Source organism: Triplophysa dalaica, chromosome 13 (genome assembly GCF_015846415.1).
Source record: "Triplophysa dalaica isolate WHDGS20190420 chromosome 13, ASM1584641v1, whole genome shotgun sequence".
NCBI classification, from domain to species: domain Eukaryota; kingdom Metazoa; phylum Chordata; class Actinopteri; order Cypriniformes; family Nemacheilidae; genus Triplophysa; species Triplophysa dalaica.
The window spans coordinates 16,940,962-16,963,649 of NC_079554.1; the positions used below are offsets into that span (position 1 = coordinate 16,940,962).

The 22,688-nt window shown below is 34.7% G+C and overlaps 1 protein-coding gene across 1 annotated transcript; it reads right to left on the reverse strand.

The window, feature by feature from the left end:
- Positions 1–5,508: 5,508 nt before the first annotated feature.
- LOC130433963 (uncharacterized) lies at positions 5,509–21,838 on the reverse strand. Its single transcript, XM_056763771.1, has 34 exons — positions 21,802–21,838; positions 21,570–21,716; positions 21,230–21,376; positions 20,998–21,144; positions 20,659–20,805; positions 20,428–20,574; positions 20,092–20,238; positions 19,860–20,006; positions 18,382–18,528; positions 18,150–18,296; positions 17,810–17,956; positions 17,578–17,724; positions 17,239–17,385; positions 17,008–17,154; positions 16,672–16,818; positions 16,441–16,587; positions 16,105–16,251; positions 15,873–16,019; positions 14,961–15,107; positions 14,730–14,876; positions 13,718–13,747; positions 10,803–10,903; positions 10,560–10,627; positions 10,321–10,457; positions 10,029–10,214; positions 9,395–9,595; positions 9,150–9,302; positions 8,714–8,889; positions 8,454–8,624; positions 6,972–8,297; positions 6,842–6,883; positions 6,628–6,687; positions 6,297–6,357; positions 5,509–6,140 (listed from the first exon to the last, which is right to left on the reverse strand). Exons 1-34 carry the CDS (start codon positions 21,836–21,838, stop codon positions 6,061–6,063), a joined length of 5,622 nt encoding a protein of 1,873 aa, XP_056619749.1. The 3' UTR covers positions 5,509–6,060.
- Positions 21,839–22,688: the final 850 nt, after the last annotated feature.

The following is a 22,688-nucleotide window of genomic DNA, read 5'->3' on the forward strand; positions in this document are numbered from 1 at the left end:
TGTGGATTTTCTCATTGTAAATAATGATTGATGCATTATGTATAACCTGATGCTTGCACAATGCCATTCAGGACCCACTCAACACTGTAGCCTTCATTAACATAGCATGTTAACTGAACAGTCCTTCCATCACATGGAAAAACACGTTTATTGTCACCCACACTGATACTGGGTTCTGGTTCGATGCTAATATATTGGCAATGGGTGTAAGGTATTGAACCAGTTTGTGTGATGCATGAGTATCTGCCTTCATGTGGGGAAAAACAGATCCATTGTTACAGTAAAAATATGTAGGGTGGAGCATTATTTTATTTATTTACTGCTTGTACTAAAAAAATGCGATTTTTTTGTAGAGCTACTTGGGTCCATACAGATTTGGAATAATCTTGGTTAAGCAATTGAGTATGACCAAAGGTAATAGATATTAACAAGCTGCGCCTCTGCTGTTATCATGAATGGGGAAGGAAGAGTCAATCCTCCATTGATAAATACCAATGGTTCTCTGGGGCGAACCTTTGACGCTTATAAGATCCTTGCCAACAAGTGTTTTTAGTGCTTTTTACTCTTAGGAAACCAAAGATATGGTACAGTTGATGTCCGGTTTATTTGTTGGTCGCAAATACGCTATTTAATTATAATTTTTGCCAGCGAATTTAGAAATATCTGTATAAAATGTAACAGCACAAAAAGAACACTACTACGACACAACATTGTCACTGTAAGCAGCACTGAATTTAAGTGTGCCACCCTCATCTGAAATTTTTTGTTTTGTGCTGTCTGTATCTATTTCATTCACTTTCCATGTTATTTTTGCCGTTAACAGACTGTGGACATTTCAGCAAAAACATTTTTGGGTTTTCAGCAGAACATTTACATGCAGACGCATATAATGTACTAAGAGTATTATCATACAAATAATGTATCGCACACAGTTTATGCTGTTTTCAAATCCTGAAAACGCTTCATCCACAGATGTGAAACTATAAACTGCGAAATATATATTTAAAAAAATCAAAATAGGATCCCCATAACAACTGAACATTATTTTATAAATGACCCTGACACTACATGGGTTACTGCATGCAATCCACTGTACTTTGTTTGTCAAGAATTGCTTTGTCAACACATTTAGAGAATAATTTATGTATTTTCATATTCTAAGCTTTCTAGAGTTAACTATATTTATCATGTTGAAAAATAAAAATTTGACATCTGTGTTAATTAATTTTTTATTTTTAAGGTTTACAGTTATGTTTATAAAAATGTAACTATGACAAGGGCCCCCACAAAGGTCTGCTTAGGGTCCCCAGATGTCTAGGATCCGCACTGCCTTTTCTAGACAGATTAAAATTTGATCATGTAAACCACTCGACGAAACTCTACAAGTGTAATGCATCTGGTTGTTGAGGTCATATTTATCAGCACTTTACTCCTCTTAATGGTCACTCGCAAGTTATTTTTGATCAAGCTCAAGTTAAATGTAAATGAGAAAATGACAAACCATGACAACTGATCAACTTAACTTGTTGAGTGGAATCTAATGATTTTTTGTTGTTGTTGATAAGAGCATCAAAACAGCACCAATACAAAAGAACCTAAACTGTCATTAATTGAAAACAAAATCAAAGTTGTTTTTGATCACAAAAAAACACAGATGTGATGTCAGATCCCACCTGTGCATGTGTTATTGGTACTGATGGTGAGATTTGGGATTGTTGAAGTAAATCCATCCCAACATGAGCAATTGTGACCTCCATTTACATTTGTGCAGTTGGAATTTGGACCACAAACAGATGGAATCAACGGACATTCATTCACATCTGAAAAAATAATGACACTTTTACATCAAGCACTCAATACCGAAGCTGCGGGGAAGACGTATTGGAAATGTTGCCTTACAGATCGGGCCTGTCGCGTGGCTGGCAGCGTTTAAAGATCCGTGAGGTCCCTTGAATATATGATGTCCTTCCTGTGTTTGTGAACTCATTAAGAGTTTGGTTTTCATTTGTAAATAGTTGTCGAAAAGCGGAAAGAAACGTGTAATGTAAACAATATGCTCCGGCTCCTCCCGAACTTTGTTAATTAAACATCATTAAGTAAAGATCATGTGTACTTCCTACCCTTAATATAAAAAAGTTATTTTTGTGAGTGGATGGCCTGCTACAGTACCTCTGATTAACAACTTCAAAAGCAATTTTCTCAACATTTCGTGTGTCTCGGCCAAATGTTGCCCTATCCTTACAACCCTTACATCAGAAAGCTCAAATCACTGTAACATTTTTACACATAATACGTGTGGGATATGTGCTACTGAAAATTACTAAAAACTAGCAAGTGTTGTTCTGTTAATCAAAGCAAAAGACGGAATTAACAAGATAATTAAATGTTATTAATCAGTGAATAAATATTAGCAGGATAAAAGACCAACACAAAGTGTGATAAAATCCCTTTAAATGGTCCTCATGTTTTATTGTCCTTTGTTCGGTCATTGTATGTGTTTGCTGTCTTGACATCTCCTCAATGCTGTTTTACTTAACTGCAGCGTCATGCTCTTGTTCTCTTTGGTTCTCCGTCATTCTTAGTAAGTGGTTAGTTTAAATTCATATATAGTGTTGTTGAGTTTAGTGTTAGTTAGTCTTTGACTGTTCCTTGTATTATTATCTTGTATCCTTGATTATACCCCATGGTGGGTCTTTATTTCGTGTTTTTGTAATAAATCTTGTTTGTTAAGACCTCTTCATCCCCGCTGCCTGCAATTGGGTTCTTTCCTCTAATTCATGACAACCGTAAAATCATCTCCAAGTAGATTATCAATATACGCTTGCAAGTGAAATCCACAGCAATATTTTTGTGTTACGGTTTTACTTAGAAACCTAAATGAATAAGACGCTGCATTTTTGGCAACTAGTTTTCTTAACTGGATATATTATCTTGTTCATTAGGTTTGAATAATTGATCTGCACCAAAACCCAGCATTCCTCCTAACTCTAACCACATCTCTAATAACATTAAAAAAAACTACATAAAACCAATCTCTTCTGTGACTACTTGAGAGACAAATTAGAAGAAAAAAACTAACCATCTCTCTTTCTCTAAACAGGTAGTGATCTAGCTTTTGTTGAGAGTAGTATCTTTGTATAAGCACCTATTGTATCATTGCTTATGTATGACATATCGCTTATTGCTCCCTGAACACTCTGTAAATCACTTTGGATAAATGTTAAATCACTAAATGTAAATGTAATATAGATAATTTCATCAAACACCAGCTCCCCTTTGCGGTCTACTTTAAGTGCAGAGCCAGTTATGAGTACAGTAATAATTTATGACCAATCGTGGTAACAATGTGGGCAACATACTATTCAAAGTCAAGTTATCTTACTTCTATTTACATGCGTATAAACTAGTGGTGGGCATAGATTATTTTTTTTATCTAGATTAGTCTAGATTAATCTTGGAATTAATCTAGATTAATCTAGATTAAAATGGCTCATTTGAATTCTGACGAAGGCATTCAGAATATGTGTTCCCAAATAATGACTAAAAGTAAGTCTTTGAGAACGGGTTTCTCAAGCCAGGTGGCGAATTAGACTCCTATAGGATCCAATGTTGAGGGCACAGCACAGCTTTTTAATTTTAAACTCTCCTTCCAATTCAGTGTCGACCTGTGCCTTGTTCACGAAGAAATCTTCGGAGAAATTAAACGATCAAACGCTGGAATGTCTTTAAAAATAAGCTTTAACCATGCATTCCTAATTCGGAATCCAAAGGAAGGTTATGCAGCGACTGTATTCTTCCACAACCAGGGATGGCTCAATATTTATCAATCTTTAACGGCATGGTTGTTTATTGCTTGCTCGCTCTATATGGTTCTGCGCCACTTCAGTTCTCTATTGCACAAACCAGTGGGAGAAGTAGTCGTTGATATTTTTTGTGGAGGCGTTGTTCAACCTATCAATGTCGTCATAGATAGGTGCATTCCAGAACCTGACGTTCGCTGGGCCTGTTGTCAACAAAAGATGTAATCACCCTATCAAGGGCGTTTTCACTTCTGATACTTACATGATGTTTGTGTGAATATGATTTCCTCTTACAAAGCAAAAGCTAGGGTAAAAGAGCATACAAATGAAGGTTCTATGAAGGGTTCTTCACAGCAGGAGAACTTTTAGTGAACGTTTCTTAAAAGAAACATTTCTTAACTTTTTGTTGTCTGATCTTAAGACTGAATGTTGAATATCTAACTTTTTCAATCCAAGTCAGTGAGCTTAACTGCAGAGTCATTTCATAGCAGTCAATTTAAAGACTGGCGGAAGCAACTTGGTGTAATTCAAAATAGTCAAAACATACAAACTGACTAAACAAGAGGTTGAGTGCAGTTTATTTTGGCCATGTTTCTCGTTGAAGTATTCAAGGCACATATGCTTTTTCAGTACAAGCGAACTGTGTGGCTGAATGTGTCCTGTTACATCTGAAAAAATAAATCTAATATATCAGCTAATTTATTATGAACAACATTATAGTCCATTGTGACATGAAGTAATTATCAGGAAAAACATAACATTTGGAGCCACAGTGGTAATTAGATTTTGCTTTGGTTGAAAACATGGACATTTGCTTTGAATATACCTTAATAGAATTTTGGGTCTGATCATAACATTTACACTGTGTGTCTGACTTTGATAAAGTCCATGTTAAGCATGAGAAGACAGCACGTTTAATATTGTAAAGAAGTCAGAATGCATGACACATCGTTGCAGTGCCGCTTTAAATACTAGGCAATAATCTTGTTATTTTATTTTCATCCATGTTGATAATGACAAGTGAACAGCATGACTAGATAGGCTCATAAGATGTCCAATATGTCGGTAAACATACAGTGGGTGAGACATGATTTCAGTTCATTAATTTTCATTTTGTAGAAACAATTGTTAATTTAGAAGATTTGAATTTCGTTTTGTGTAAATTGTATATTCATTTTAAACAGTTTTTCATCAACCAATTGTCTGGATTTCATAAATTGGAGGAATACCTATAACGTGTAAAATGGTTTGAAATGCATAAAAAAAATGAACAATGTTTCTGCAGCCTTTGACTAAGGCTGAAACAATCCATCATTCTGTTTTTTGATAAAATTCTTGAATACATGTCTTAATCACGCCTGCATAATTGATTGCTAAGATATTGATTTAGGTTGTCTAAATTAAGTAGGCTATATTTAAACACACAAATATGTTTTATTGTGTGTACAAAAGATTTCTTCAGTTAAATATTTGTTGGTTATGTGTTAAAATATATTTAATATGGTTAAGAACTAATGGCTTACCCATCAGATTGTGAAATATTTTGATACAGTTTTTGTTTATATTTCAGATAGCCAGATGATGAAGAACATAATGTCAAAACAGTATAAAGAACAACAATGTTCAACTAATTAAAATATCTTATTTTAATATTATAATATAAGTCAATATAGGGCTTACACATTACACAAGTGTGGGTATATTGATTTCAAAAACCTAGTTATTACATCAAAAACATACTTAATATAATCATATTTTTGCTTTAGCAGTTAAACATTCAACAAACCCAGGAACATTTAGCTGTAACAATATATGGCAGTAATGACTCGTTCCATTCCGATAGCTTACCTGAAGTCAATGTGTGTTTTCTTTTTCCCTTAATAGTGAACTGTTCAATAGTTGTGTTTTTGTTGTTGCTAACTTGCTATGACTTTAATGTATGATTAAAATGAATAAAAAAAAAGTGCTTACCAACCACTAACAACATAATTAATTGTTTGTTAAATACATTTACATTTATGCATTTGGCAGACGCTTTTATCCAAAGGGACTTACATTGTTTTATCCTATACATTTTTACATAGGTATTTGCAATCCCATGGGATCGAACCCACAACCTTGCGTTGTTAACGAGAATGCTCTAACCAATGAGCTACCGGAAAGCAAAATGACAAAATGTACACCTCATTTTACAATAATCATCGTAACAGATTAAATTGTTTTGAATAATGACATTGGTTGAATATAATAACATGATAAATTAGGGATTCATTAAATTCTCTGAAGCAACGGAGCTGTTAGTAGGTCGAGATGAGCTGGGATTAGATACGTTGTACACATCTGCAAATAGATGGTTACATGTTATTCAAGAACTGTCGTAACATATCCAGTGCATTTATTCATTCTGCAAAATCTTTAATCCAGTGTGATTTAAACATGAGAAAAACAACAAGTGATTCATTTTTTTTTCCAGAGTACTGCAAGTGTTTTACTCACTTCTGCGCAGTCTTGCAAAGAGTCCCAGTCCACTTGAAGATGACACTCCTGGATTAGTGCTCTGAAATGTATAAATGTCAGAGTCAAGATACATCAGGTGGAAAAATACATAGATTAGCACTACTCTGTAAAAATATTTCACGTATAATGTCAAAAAACTGTGTTTTTGTATTTTTTCATGTACTATTGAAATTCAGTCAAAAACGTAAAATTACAGAAAAAGACTGCAAATTTACAAGAAAACAAGTAACTTTGGAGGGAAAAACTGTTTTTACAGGACTCATTTTCAGCAAGACATGCAGTGTACTTTATAAACTGTAACATATTTTACCCTGGTAGGACTGGAACTTAGGCTACTCAGTGACAGCTTTCCTCCAAGTACCTCACGGACCTGCAATCAGAAATAGACTTATAGTTAACATGAAAGAATATGTTGGAAGCCTCTGTGAATAAAAAATAACATAGTTATTTTTAATCATATCCAACCCCAGTAGAATCACAGGAGTGTCTGTCAATGCACACAATGCAACAGACTGAACTCATACCTTGCCGTCTAAAAGTATTCCAAACACCAACACAAAAAATCCCTATAAAATAAATAAATAAAGTGGCTTTAAAAACATAATAAATAACATTAATAAATATAATAAATGTCACAGAGACAGAAAGTGGTACCTGCAGTGAATTTAGGAGTGCAAACACCACATGAATGCCAATGTCACGTGACACCATGGTTCCAATGCCAAATCCCCATGTTAGACCAAAGATAGGAGTCAGGAAGGCCAAACATCGGGCAATGACTATAAGGATATGTCTTTCAGCTGGTTGAGATGCAGTACCAACTCCTCTCCTTAAGATCTTGCACACAACCACAATCAAAACCACAAGGTTTATGAAAACGATAGTCAGAGCTGGAATCACAAACGCCAGTAGGGCCCTAGATTGTTCCCAGTTCAGCCAGCATGCGTTTTCTTTTGAGACATAGTTTTTAGGTCCAGCTGTGGATGCGACAGTAATAACTGCTATGAGCAAAGGCGCACCATAACCAACTGTGAAGCCAATGACCCTCATAATAGTCCTTGACATTTGAGCCAAGACCACAACAGTACGGTAAAGGAGCAAAAGGGCGGAAATGAGCATCCAGAAGAAAACGGCAAGATAAAAAAAGTGCATGAAGAAAACCACTGGACTGCAGCGACCTACTGAGATCGACTTATCTTGATCTGCGATTGCAGCTCCAATGATGAAACAGATGTTTGCAATAAGCAGAGACAGAGCGATGTTGACTATTGAGACGTGTCGCATATATGACGTGTCATTACGATTTACTGACTTCCATACAATCTTCTCAATAATGAGACACAGAATCAAGCTGGTTATTGAAATAGCAACACCGATATATGTTATATAGGCTAAGGCAGGATGATCAATTCCAGGCGGTGACATCAGAATTGAAAAAGAGGTTGTGTGGTTGCATTCACATGTAACCTTCTTCCCTTCATTCCCTGTTATCTTGACTTTACATCCAGTGGAATCCCATCGGTCAAGAGTAAAGTTCCAAAAGACACACTGAGGATTTCCCAATGATATATTCGTAATGTCAAAAGTAAAAGAAATGTTGTTTATTGTTTCATTAACTTTAACCACAACGACGTCTCCATTAATGCGGTTTTGTGATGCACTGTTGTCATTATTAGAACTGTTACGAGTAGGAAGAACATCGTTAAGCTTTGAAAGGAATATCACGGTTATAAAGGTATTTTCAGAAATATCTGGTATCACAATTTGAGTCATTGAGTTTGGCAGTTGAGAAGTTTGGTTTCTAATCAACTGAATAGATGACAGATTAATTGCAAACACATCTGAGAGTCGATCACTTATATTCTCAATAGCTTGCAGAAGTTTAACGCTGGTGTTTCCTGTCGTGTTTTTTTTGTTCAAATTACTCCAAGTTTTACTGGAATTATCTGACACGATGATGTCCACTGTGTTTAAAAAACTCTGAAAATGTAATAAAAAATGTTTAATATAATGAGAGTTTTTACGATTTAAATTATTATATATAATTATTTACCTAATTAATATTAATACAATATTAATACAATAATTTTAATGTTCTAAACACACCAAAGCAAAACAAATAAAACATGACTATACCTCCATAACAGGTTTATTGTGGGTAATGTCTTTTGATAAATCAGCAATGTTAGAGAGGATCTTGACAATTGTGTTGACAGTCGCAGCAGATTGCGTCACACTAGCATTATTCTGATCAACAGCACTACTGAGGTTTGCCATAAACACTGGAATAGCAGTCACAGCTAAACCCTATGATACAAAGCACAACAATTCTGAGTTATTAGAAACATTTGAAACAGACAGTTGATTGTTTTTCCCAAGTAAATAAATATATTTACCTGCAATTTGCTTTCAAGATCTTTGATTACTTTTAACACACAGTCATCCTGTTCTATTTCCCAAACGTTTGATATGCATTTATACGTTATGCTTCCTTCCTTGCCACTCTCACACAGTCCTTTAGTCATATCATTTGTTTTTCCAAATCCAAGTGTGTTATTTTGACAGTTAAAATCTGGCATTTGGAAATATTTGTTTAGGTGCCACAAAACATATGTATACATCATATTCTGTATGTGTTTAATTCACAGTACCATCTGAGTATTATATAGCGGTGCAATTTCTTAAAATATTTAAACACTAGACGACATGGTGTCTGTTACCCTGCAGTGGTGATTATTATGTGAGGTCTTTACACATTTGAGTCAAGATAAACTCGACCATATAAAAAACTTGCTGTTGCAGTATATAACAACTGAGGAACAGAAGACTTACCTCCTGTGCTCGTCTTTACCGTGACGTTGCTCATGCTATAATCGTAATTAAAAAGTACTTTTGGTAAACCCTTCAGTTGACAGGTAAAGTTGTCTTCCTCACAACTTTGCTTTGGAATTGTATGGTTTACTGTGATGGAACCTGACCTGTTTACTGATGGAAAACAGAGAAATTTTTTTTTGTCAATAATTAAAGCCATTGTGGATTTTCTCATTGTAAATAATGATTGATGCATTATGTATAACCTGATGCTTGCACAATGCCATTCTTGACCCACTCAACACTGTAGCCTTCATTAACATAGCATGTTAACTGAACAGTCCTTCCATCACATGGAAAAACACGTTTATTGTCACCCACACTGATACTGGGTTCTGGTTCGATGCTAATATCTTGCCACTGGATGTAAGGTATTGAACCAGTTTGTGTGATGCATGAGTATCTGCCTTCACGTGGGGAAAAACAGATCCATTGTTACAGTAAAAATATGTAGGGTGGAGAATTATTTTATTTATTTACTGCTTGTACTAAAAAAATGCGATTTTTTTGTAGAGCTACTTGGTTCCATACAGATTTGGAATAATCTTGGTTTAGCAATTGAGTATGACCAAAGGTAATAGAGATTAACAAGCTGCGCCTCTGCTGTTATCATGAATGGGGAAGGAAGAGTCAATCATCAATTGATAAATACCAATGGTTCTCTGGGGGGAATCCTTATAAGCGTCAAGTGTTTTTAGTGCTTTTAATCTTAGGAAACCAAAGAGATGTCCGGTTTATTTGTTGGTCGAAAATATGCTATTTAATTATAATTTTTGCCAGCGAATTTAGAAATATCTGTATAAATTGTAACAACACAAAAAAAACACTTCTTCGACTCACCATTGTCACTGTAAGCAGCACTGAATTTAAGTGTGCCACCCTCATCTGAAATGGTATAGGTTGTGCTGTCTGGTTCTTTTTCATTCACTTTCCATGTTATTTTTCCGTAAACAGACTGTGGACATTTTAGCTCCAACTTTTGCTGAGGATAGAATTTACCTGATGTACTGATCAGGGTCGTTTGTTCTGAAAATAAATACACATGGCTCATATCACAAACACACAGCTACATAACACATGACAGAAGAGAAGTAAATGTTTTAACTTTGTGTTAAACATTCACAACACTGACCAGTCTGAGCAAAGCCATTGGGAGCAACAGGGTGTCCTTTACTCGAGAGAATTTTGGAAAGATTTTCGTTTGCTGAGGTAAAATTCAGATTGCTGTTGGTTGCAGTAATCGTGTAGTCTGCTATAGTGCTACCTGGTCTATGATGCAAAACACAAACCACACAAGTTGGAGAACACTGTATTGACAAAAGGTTTCTGAAACAATAATAATTCAGACATTTTAAATGTTAGTGACCATACCTGAAGCCAGTGACTATTACTGAATCGGTTTTGTAGTTTTGTAGCAAACTTTTGTAACTTCGTTCGACCTGTAAATGTATACACATATATTATATATATACACATATATCAGGGCTGTACAGTGTGACATACATGTTGCACATGCTAAAATAGCATAACTTAGTATAAGGTATTGTTTGATATACTTCACAAACAAATAAATACAAACATACATTTACGTAATAGGACATGTGAAATACTCACTGCATCCTGGATTGTTTGGGCAAAATCTTTGTAAAAACTGTCAACAGTTTTGGCGAGTCTGGTATCGAAAGGTTTATCGATTGTCAATGACATTTTAATAACTGTAAAGAAAAAATGATTTACATGTGTATGTGTATCGACACAATTAAACAAAGAAAATTCAAATTAATAGTGATCATAGCATATTATATTCTTGAGCCAGATTTTGTAGCAAGCTTTGTATTTGATGAAGCTGTTATTATTCGCCCCGTCAATCAAATGATGAGGGCTTTAAAGCGATACTCCGGCAAAATATAATGACTATAAACGATATCCTCTGGACGACCACAAAGCGTATGTGAGCGTTGTCGAAGGAGCGTGCGTTCACAACATATACGACTTGATTGCGCTCAAGCACTAAACGGTCTTGCCGAGCACACATTGGCTGCGTCTCAATTCGGGGGCTGTGTGCTTTGAAGGCTGAATTTTAAGACCGATTGAGTCACAGCAGCGCACCTGAGGGCTGATAAGACTGTCCCGATTCGTGGGTTGCTTCAAAAGAAGCCCCAAAATGCGACCTTATTTTGTTTGGTTTTCAAGGATAGAACGAATGTATGCTTCACATCTTTGGCTTTCCCGAGACAGGCGTGCCTGTTACGACGTAACATTTTTAAATAATTCGTCAAAACTTTAGTTAAATAAAAGTATGCTATTCACAAAACCGTCAATATTACTTTTTTAATATTATATATAATGTTGTCAATTAACCTTAATTGTGTTTATAATATGTTTTTTTAATTTATAATGTCGGTTAATTTAATACCGTTGGGCTGTTTTAATCTACGTAATCTACATTTAATCTGCGTTCCCAGGCCAGCCGGGAGACATAGTCCCTCCAGCGTGTCCTAGGTCTTCCCCGGGGTCTCCTCCCGGTGGGACATGCCCGGAACACCTTTACGGGAAGACGTCAAGGGGGCATCCGAAAAAGATGCCCGAGCCACCTCAGCTGACCCCTCTCGATGTGGAGGAGCAGCGGATCTACTCTGAGCTCCTCCCGAGTGACCGAGCTTCTCACCCTATCTTCTTCATCACGACAGACCGGTACAGCGACCGCATTACTGCAGAAGCTGCACCGATCCGTCGGTCAATCTCCCGTTCCATCCTTCCTTCACTCGTGAACCAAATTTTACAGTATCGCATACTCGTCACATGCACTGTCAGCCGCGCATGCGCACTCGTCCCATGCACGCTCTAACGTATTTCACAAGGTGAACTGTAAGATTTTATTAATAAAATGTTAAGGTTACTGCTTTTTAAGAGTACCGTGAATACTGGTGGTTCAGTTCAAGGCCAGGTATTTATTATAATTATAGCTGAAATACATTAATGTGCATCTGCACTAATAATGAAAATACATAACTAAATAAAACCTTTTCTTGTACACGTAATCTTCCACCCTAAAAATATAAACAAACTCACATATATACATAAATGTCTCATTCTACAATTAACAGGTGCTTGTTAATCAATGGTTTAATGATAAAGTTTTATTATATAGACATACTATATATATATATATATATATATATATATATATATATATATATATATATATATATATATATATATATATTATAGTTTATATATATATAGTTTGTTTATATAAAAATAATTGTTCTAATATTAATTTCTTTTAATATTGCAGGTTAGTTTTGTTGTTTGAAATAAAACATAATTTATTATACAAAGAAACGTGAAGCATTTTAGAAACTATACAAGGGAAGTTGTTCATTTTGTAAAAATAAATCTTGAATAAATCGCATCGTGAGCTGAGTGAATCGTTACATCCCTATATTTGATAGATTTCAACGTCATATTAAATAATTTTGAGAAACACATTGTCAAAAAAATAACTATAAAGTGCAAGTCACCTACAAACTTTCCTGTGAGTTTTCAAGCAACGCTACAAAATTAATTTAGATAACGTTTGTTCTTCAATAAATTACTGTATGAAGAACATGTATCGTTAACCAAGTATCATAGATGCGATATATCTACCATTGATTATAAGGATTAAGTTAGGTTTCGAAAACATTATCTTATATATTAAAACGATACTTTACATCTATCTAATACTGTATGAATGAAATCAATATACTTACAACATTCGTCTGATAATGTTAAAGAACGTTTTCGATTATATTTGTCAAATAATTCATAATAACACTTTTACTTCGACTTGATCTTGTATGAGAATAAATAAATAAATAAATTGAATATTTAATAAATATACTTATAATTGGCCTGTAGGTGCATTTAATTCACACACGTGTCTGACAGTGCGTTTGTTTGAGTGCGCATGCGCGGCTGAGACTGCATGTGTCGGAGTGCGCATGCGCCGCTGACAGTGCATCTGGCCTGAGAGTGCATCTGGTCTGCAGCTAGACCCTTCTCCCACCCCTACGCCCTGAATTGGGTCACAGATTTGACAAAGAGGAAGCAAGTTCACTTCTTCTGTGTGACAAGTGAGTGTCAGAAGCATAAATTGCGCAGTGTCACCTTGTGTGATATTTCTGTAATTCATTAAGCGGCATCTATGTCGGCTCATCGACAGTGAAAATTAGTTCGGAATAAACGGCTAAAAATGGTCAAAGCGTCAGCGATTTTCATCCCGGTGTGGTCAAGTCATAACGTTGTGTAAAATAAAAAAATAATCTTATATGATTCACATTAATTATCAAAGATAATTAAAAGGTAAATCTCAAATGTTTCTTTACTACAAATACCTGTTAGTGGTGATGTCACTGTAGAAAATAATAGCATAATAAACAATACAAAAATCTATTTTATTGTTTGCAATATTATTGTCCATAAAGAAGTAATTAATGAGATTCACACTAATGCGCAATCAACATTTGTTTTTATTTTATACATACCTGCTTGTTGCGTTGTTAATGTGGAGTATACTAGCAAAATATAAATAGATAAAAATTAATGACAAAAATGTATTAGATAAAAAAATACACGTCAACGCTAAATCTTAGATGTTGCTTCACTGTACATACCTGTTTGTGGTGGTGTTAGTGTTACATATAAACTATACTTCCAATAAAAGTTTTACTACAGTATAGAGTTTCAGCAAAACATTTACATGCAGACACATATAATGTACTAAGAGTATTATCATACAAATAATGTATCGCACACAGTTTATGCTGTTCTCAAATCCTGAAAATGCTTCATTCACAAATGTAGACAAAACTAGAAACTGCCAAAGATCTTTTTAAAAAAATCTAAATAGGATCCCCATAACAACTGAACATTATTTTATAAATGACCCTGACACTACATGGGTTACTGCATGCAATCCATTGTACTTTGTTTGCCAAGATCTGCTTTGTCAACACATTTAGAGAATTAGTTATGTATTTTCATATTCTAAGCTTTCTAGAGTTAACTATATTTATCATGTTGAAAAATAAAAAATTGACAGCTGTGATAATTTTTATTATTTTTTATTTTATGTTTATAAAAATGATACTTGACAAGGGCCCCCACAATGGTTTGCTTAGTGTCCCCAGATGTATAGGATCCGCACTGCCTTTTTTAGAAAGACTAAAATTGAATCATGCAAACCACTCGAAGAAACTGCACAAGTGTAATGCATCTGGTTGTTGAGGTCATATTTATCAGCACTGTACTCTTATAAATGGTGTGAGTCACTCGCAAGTTAGTTTTGATCAAGCTCAAGTTAAATGTAAATGAGAAAATTGATAAACCATGACAACTGATCAACTGAAATTGTTGAGTGGAATCTAATGATTTTTGTTGTTCTTAAGATCATCAAAACAGAACCAATACAAAATAACATAAACTGTCATTAATGGAAAGCAAAATCTAAGTTGTTTTTTTATCATTAAAAAAAACAAATGTGATGTTAGATCCCACCTGTGCATGTGTTATTGATGCTGACAGGGAGATTTAGGAATGTAGCAGTAAATCCATGCCAACATGAGCAATTGTAACCTCCTTTTACATTTTGGCAGTTTGAATTTGGACCACAAACAGATGGAATCATCTGACATTCATTCACATCTGAAAAATAATGACACTTTTACATCAAGCACTCAATAAGTACTGAGAACAGTGATAACGTATATAAATGATTCAGTCACTTACCAGTACATGGGTTACTGTTACTGACAGATTCATTAATCTTTGTGACATTATATCCACTAAGACAAGAGCATGAGAAGCTTCCATTGGAATTGAGACAATATGCATTTGGTCCACAAACCAAAGATGAGTTGAGGCATTCATTAATATCTGGAATGAGAAACAGGATAAAGCATGGCAAATGATCAACTAAACTTGTTGAGTGGAATCTAATATTTTTTAGTTTTTGTTCATATCATTAAAACAGCACCAACATAAAATAATATAAACTGTCATTAATGGAAGTGTAAATCCAAGTTGTTTTTTATCATAAAAAAACACAGATGTGATGTCAGATCCCACCAGTGCATGTGTTATTGCTGCTGATGGTGAGATTTGGGATTGTTGAAGTAAATCCATTCCAACACGAACAATTGTGACCTCCATTTACATTTGTGCAGTTGGAATTTGGACCACAAACAGATGGAATCAACTGACATTCATTCAGATCTGAAAAAATAATGACACTTTTACATCAAGCACTCAATAAGTACTGAGAACAGTGATAATGTATATAAATGATCCAGAGACTTACCAATACATGGGTTACTGATACTGACAGATTCATTCATCTTTGTGACATTATATCCACTCCAACATGAGCATGAGAAGCTTCCGTTGGAATTATGACAATATGCATTTGGTCCACAAACCAAAGATGAGTTGAGACATTCATTAATATCTGGAATGAGAAACAGGATAAAGCATGACAACTGATCAACTTAACTTGTTAAGTGGAATCTAATATTTTTTAGTTTTTGTTCATATCATTAAAACAGCATCAACATAAAATAACATAAACTGTCATTAATGGAAATCTAAATCCAAGTTGTTTTTTCGATCATAAAATAACAAAGATGTGATGTAGGATCCCACCTGTGCATGTGTTATTGATGCTGATGGTGAGATTTGGGAGTGTAGTAGTAAATCCATCCCAACACGAGCAATTGTGACCTCCATTTACATTTGTGCAGTTGGAATTTGGACCACAAACAGATGGAATCAACTGACATTCATCCACATCTGAAAAAATAATGACACTTTTACATCAAGCACTCAATAAGTACTGAGAACAGTGATAATGTAGATAAATGATTCAGACACTTACCAGTACATGGGTTACTGTTACTGACAGATTCATTAATCTTTGTGACATTATATCCACTTAGACAAGAGCATGAGAAGCTTCCGTTGGAATTGTGACAATATGTGTTTGGTCCACAAACCAAAGATGAGTTGAGACATTCATTAATATCTGAAATGAGAAAATGGATAAAGCATGAGAATTGATCAACTTAACTTGTTGAGTGGAATCTAATGAATTTTGTGGTTGTTTAGAGCATCAAAACAGCACCAACACAAAATAACATAAACTGTCATTTATAGAAAAACAAATTCTAAGTCGATATTGATAAAAAAACATGGATGTGATGTTAGATCCTACCTGCGCATGTGTTACTGATGCTGATCGTTAGATTTGGGAGTGTAGCAGTAAATCCATCCCAACACGAGCAATTGTGACCTCCATTTATATTTGTGCAGTTGGAATTTGGACCACAAACAGATGGAATCAACTGACATTCATTCACATCTGAAAAATAATGACACTTTTACATCAAGCACTCAATAAGTACTGAGAACAGTGATAATGTAGATAAATGATTCAGACACTTACCAGTACATGGGTTACTGTTACTGACAGATTCATTCATCTTTGTGACATTATATCCACTTAGACAAGAGCATGAGAAGCTTCCGTTGGAATTGTGACAATATGTGTTTGGTCCACAAACCAAAGATGAGTTGAGACATTCATTAATATCTGAATTGAGAAAATGGATAAAGCATGAGAATTGATCAACTTAACTTGTTGAGTGGAATCTAATGAATTTTGTGGTTGTTTAGAGCATCAAAACAGCACCAACACAAAATAACATAAACTGTCATTTATAGAAAAACAAATTCTAAGTCGATATTGATAAAAAAACATGGATGTGATGTTAGATCCTACCTGCGCATGTGTTACTGATGCTGATCGTTAGATTTGGGAGTGTAGCAGTAAATCCATCCCAACACGAGCAATTGTGACCTCCATTTATATTTGTGCAGTTGGAATTTGGACCACAAACAGATGGAATCAACTGACATTCATTCACATCTGAAAAATAATGAAACTTTTACATCAAAAACTCAATAAGTACTGAGAACAATGATAATGTATATAAATGACCCAGACACTTACCAGTACATGGGTTACTGTTACTGACAGATTCATTCATCTTTGTGACATTATATCCACTATGACAAGAGCATGAGAAGCTTCCGTTGGAATTGAGACAATATGCGTCTGGTCCACAAACCAAAGATGAGTTGAGACATTCATTAATATCTGGAATGAGAAAATTGATAAAGCATGACAACTGATCAACTAAGCATGTTGAGTGGAATCTAATATTTTTTTGTTTTTGTTCAGATCATCAAAACAGCACCAACATAAAAGAACATAAACTGTAATTAATGGAAATCTAAATCCAAGTTGTTTTTGATCATAAAAAAACAAAGAAGTTATGTGGGATCCCACCTGTGCATGTGTTATTGATGCTGATGGTGAGATTTGGGAGTGTAGCAGTAAATCCATCCCGACATGAACAATTGTAACCTCCATTTACATTTGTGCAGTTGGAATTTGGACCACAAACAGATGGAATCAACTGACATTCATCCACGTCTGAAAAAATAATGACACTTTTACATCAAGCACTCAATAAGTACTTAGAACAATGATAATGTATATAAATGACCCAGACACTTACCAGTACATGGGTTACTGTTACTGACAGATTCATTCATCTTTGTGACATTATATCCACTAAGACAAGAGCATGAGAAGCTTCCGTTGGAATTGAGACAATATGCGTCTGGTCCACAAACCAAAGATGAGTTGAGACATTCATTAATATCTGGAATGAGAAAATTGATAAAGCATGACAATTGATCAACTTAACTTGTTGAGTGGAATCTAATATTTTTTAGTTTTTGTTCAGATCATCAAAACAGCACCAACATAAAAGAACATAAACTGTCATTAATGGAAATCTAGATCCAAGTTGTTTTTGATCATAAGAAAAACAAAGATGTGATGTTGGATCCCACCTGTGCATGTGTTATTGATGCTGATGGTGAGATTTTGGTGTGTAGCAGTAAATCCATCCCAACACGAGCAATTGTGACCTCCATTTACATTTGTGCAGTTGGAATTTGGACCACAAACAGATGGAATCAACTGACATTCATTCACATCTGAAAAAATAATGACACTTTTACATCAAAAACTCAATAAGTACTGAGAACAATGATAATGTATATAAATGACCCAGACACTTACCAGTACATGGGTTACTGTTACTGACAGATTCATTCATCTTTGTGACATTATATCCACTAAGACAAGAGCATGAGAAGCTTCCGTTGGAATTGAGACAATATGCGTCTGGTCCACAAACCAAAGATGAGTTGAGACATTCATTAATATCTGGAATGAGAAAATTGATAAAGCATGACAACTGATCAACTAAGCATGTTGAGTGGAATCTAATATTTTTTTGTTTTTGTTCAGATCATCCAAACAGCACCAACATAAAAGAACATAAACTGTAATTAATGGAAATCTAAATCCAAGTTGTTTTTGATCATAAAAAAACAAAGAAGTGATGTGGGATCCCACCTGTGCATGTGTTATTGATGCTGATATTGAGATTTGGGAATGTAGCAGTAAATCCATCCCGACATGAACAATTGTAACCTCCATTTACATTTGTGCAGTTGGAATTTGGACCACAAACAGATGGAATCAACTGACATTCATCCACGTCTGAAAAAATAATGACACTTTTACATCAAGCACTCTATAAGTACTGAGAACAGTGATAATGTATATAAATGATCCAGACACTTACCAGTACATGGGTTACTGATACTGACAGATTCATTCATCTTTGTGACATTATATCCACTAAGACAAGAGCATGAGAAGCTTCCGTTGGAATTGAGACAATATGTGTCTGATCCACAAACCAAAGATGAGTTGAGGCATTCATTAATATCTGAAATGAGAAAATTGATAAAGCATGACAACTAATCAACTAAACTTGTTGAGTGGAATATAATATTTTTTAGTTTTTGTTCAGATCATCAAAACAGCACCAACATAAAAGAACATAAACTGTCATTAATGGAAATGTAAATCCAAGTTGTTTTTTATCATAAAAAAACACAGATGTGATGTCAGATCCCACCAGTGCATGTGTTATTGCTGCTGATGGTGAGATTTGGGATTGTTGAAGTAAATCCATTCCAACACGAACAATTGTGACCTCCATTTACATTTGTGCAGTTGGAATTTGGACCACAAACAGATGGAATCAACTGACATTCATTCAGATCTGAAAAAATAATGACACTTTTACATCAAGCACTCAATAAGTACCGAGAACAGTGATACTGTATATAAATGACCCAGACACTTACCAATACATGGGTTACTGATACTGACAGATTCATTCATCTTTGTGACATTATATCCACTCCAACATGAGCATGAGAAGCTTCCGTTGGAATTATGACAATATGCATTTGGTCCACAAACCAAAGTTGAGTTGAGACATTCATCAATATCTGGAATGAGAAAATTGATAAAGCATGACAACTGATAAACTTAACTTGTTGAGTGGAATCTAATATTTTTTGTTGTTGTTAAGAGCATCAAAACAGAAAAGAGGACAGAACTTAACCAATAAAATTAATGGAAAACAAATTTTAAGTTGATATTGATAAAAAAAACACTGATGTGATGTTAGATCCCACCTGTGCATGTGTTACTGATGCTGATCGTTAGATTTAGGAGTTTAGCAGTAAATCCATCCCAACACGAGCAATTGTGACCTCCGTTAACATTTGTGCAGTTGGAATTTGGACCACAAACAGATGGAATCAACTGACATTCATTCACGTCTGAAAAAATAATGACACTTTTACATCAAGCACTCAATAAGTACTGAGAACAGTGATAATGTATGTAAATGATTCAGACACTTACCAGTACATGGGTTACTGTTACTGACAGATTCATTCATCTTTGTGACATTATATCCACTTAGACAAGAGCATGAGAAGCTTCCGTTGGAATTGTGACAATATGTGTTTGGTCCACAAACCAAAGATGAGTTGAGACATTCATTAATATCTGAAATGAGAAAATGGATAAAGCATGAGAATTGATCAACTTAACTTGTTGAGTGGAATCTAATGAATTTTGTGGTTGTTTAGAGCATCAAAACAGCACCAACACAAAATAACATAAACTGTCATTTATAGAAAAACAAATTCTAAGTCGATATTGATAAAAAAACATGGATGTGATGTTAGATCCTACCTGCGCATGTGTTACTGATGCTGATCGTTAGATTTGGGAGTGTAGCAGTAAATCCATCCCAACACGAGCAATTGTGACCTCCATTTATATTTGTGCAGTTGGAATTTGGACCACAAACAGATGGAATCAACTGACATTCATTCACATCTGAAAAATAATGACACTTTTACATCAAAAACTCAATAAGTACTGAGAACAATGATAATGTATATAAATGACCCAGACACTTACCAGTACATGGGTTACTGTTACTGACAGATTCATTCATCTTTGTGACATTATATCCACTATGACAAGAGCATGAGAAGCTTCCGTTGGAATTGAGACAATATGCGTCTGGTCCACAAACCAAAGATGAGTTGAGACATTCATTAATATCTGGAATGAGAAAATTGATAAAGCATGACAACTGATCAACTAAGCATGTTGAGTGGAATCTAATATTTTTTTGTTTTTGTTCAGATCATCAAAACAGCACCAACATAAAAGAACATAAACTGTAATTAATGGAAATCTAAATCCAAGTTGTTTTTGATCATAAAAAAACAAAGAAGTTATGTGGGATCCCACCTGTGCATGTGTTATTGATGCTGATGGTGAGATTTGGGAGTGTAGCAGTAAATCCATCCCGACATGAACAATTGTAACCTCCATTTACATTTGTGCAGTTGGAATTTGGACCACAAACAGATGGAATCAACTGACATTCATCCACGTCTGAAAAAATAATGACACTTTTACATCAAGCACTCAATAAGTACTTAGAACAATGATAATGTATATAAATGACCCAGACACTTACCAGTACATGGGTTACTGTTACTGACAGATTCATTCATCTTTGTGACATTATATCCACTAAGACAAGAGCATGAGAAGCTTCCGTTGGAATTGAGACAATATGCGTCTGGTCCACAAACCAAAGATGAGTTGAGACATTCATTAATATCTGGAATGAGAAAATTGATAAAGCATGACAATTGATCAACTTAACTTGTTGAGTGGAATCTAATATTTTTTAGTTTTTGTTCAGATCATCAAAACAGCACCAACATAAAAGAACATAAACTGTCATTAATGGAAATCTAGATCCAAGTTGTTTTTGATCATAAGAAAAACAAAGATGTGATGTTGGATCCCACCTGTGCATGTGTTATTGATGCTGATGGTGAGATTTTGGTGTGTAGCAGTAAATCCATCCCAACACGAGCAATTGTGACCTCCATTTACATTTGTGCAGTTGGAATTTGGACCACAAACAGATGGAATCAACTGACATTCATTCACATCTGAAAAAATAATGACACTTTTACATCAAAAACTCAATAAGTACTGAGAACAGTGATAATGTATATAAATGACCCAGACACTTACCAGTACATGGGTTACTGTTACTGACAGATTCATTCATCTTTGTGACATTATATCCACCAAGACAAGAGCATGAGAAGCTTCCGTTGGAATTGAGACAATATGCGTCTGGTCCACAAACCAAAGATGAGTTGAGACATTCATTAATATCTGGAATGAGAAAATTGATAAAGCATGACAACTGATCAACTAAGCATGTTGAGTGGAATCTAATATTTTTTTGTTTTTGTTCAGATCATCAAAACAGCACCAACATAAAAGAACATAAACTGTAATTAATGGAAATCTAAATCCAAGTTGTTTTTGATCATAAAAAAACAAAGAAGTGATGTGGGATCCCACCTGTGCATGTGTTATTGATGCTGATGGTGAGATTTGGGAATGTAGCAGTAAATCCATCCCGACATGAACAATTGTAACCTCCATTTACATTTGTGCAGTTGGAATTTGGACCACAAACAGATGGAATCAACTGACATTCATCCACGTCTGAAAAAATAATGACACTTTTACATCAAGCACTCAATAAGTACTGAGAACAGTGATAATGTATATAAATGATCCAGACACTTACCAGTACATGGGTTACTGATACTGACAGATTCATTCATCTTTGTGACATTATATCCACTAAGACAAGAGCACGAGAAGCTTCCGTTGGAATTGAGACAATATGCGTCTGGTCCACAAACCAAAGATGAGTTGAGACATTCATTAATATCTGGAATGAGAAAATTGATAAAGCATGACAACTAATCAACTAAACTTGTTGAGTGGAATATAATATTTTTTAGTTTTTGTTCAGATCATCAAAACAGCACCAACATAAAAGAACATAAACTGTCATTAATGGAAATGTAAATCCAAGTTGTTTTTTATCATAAAAAAAC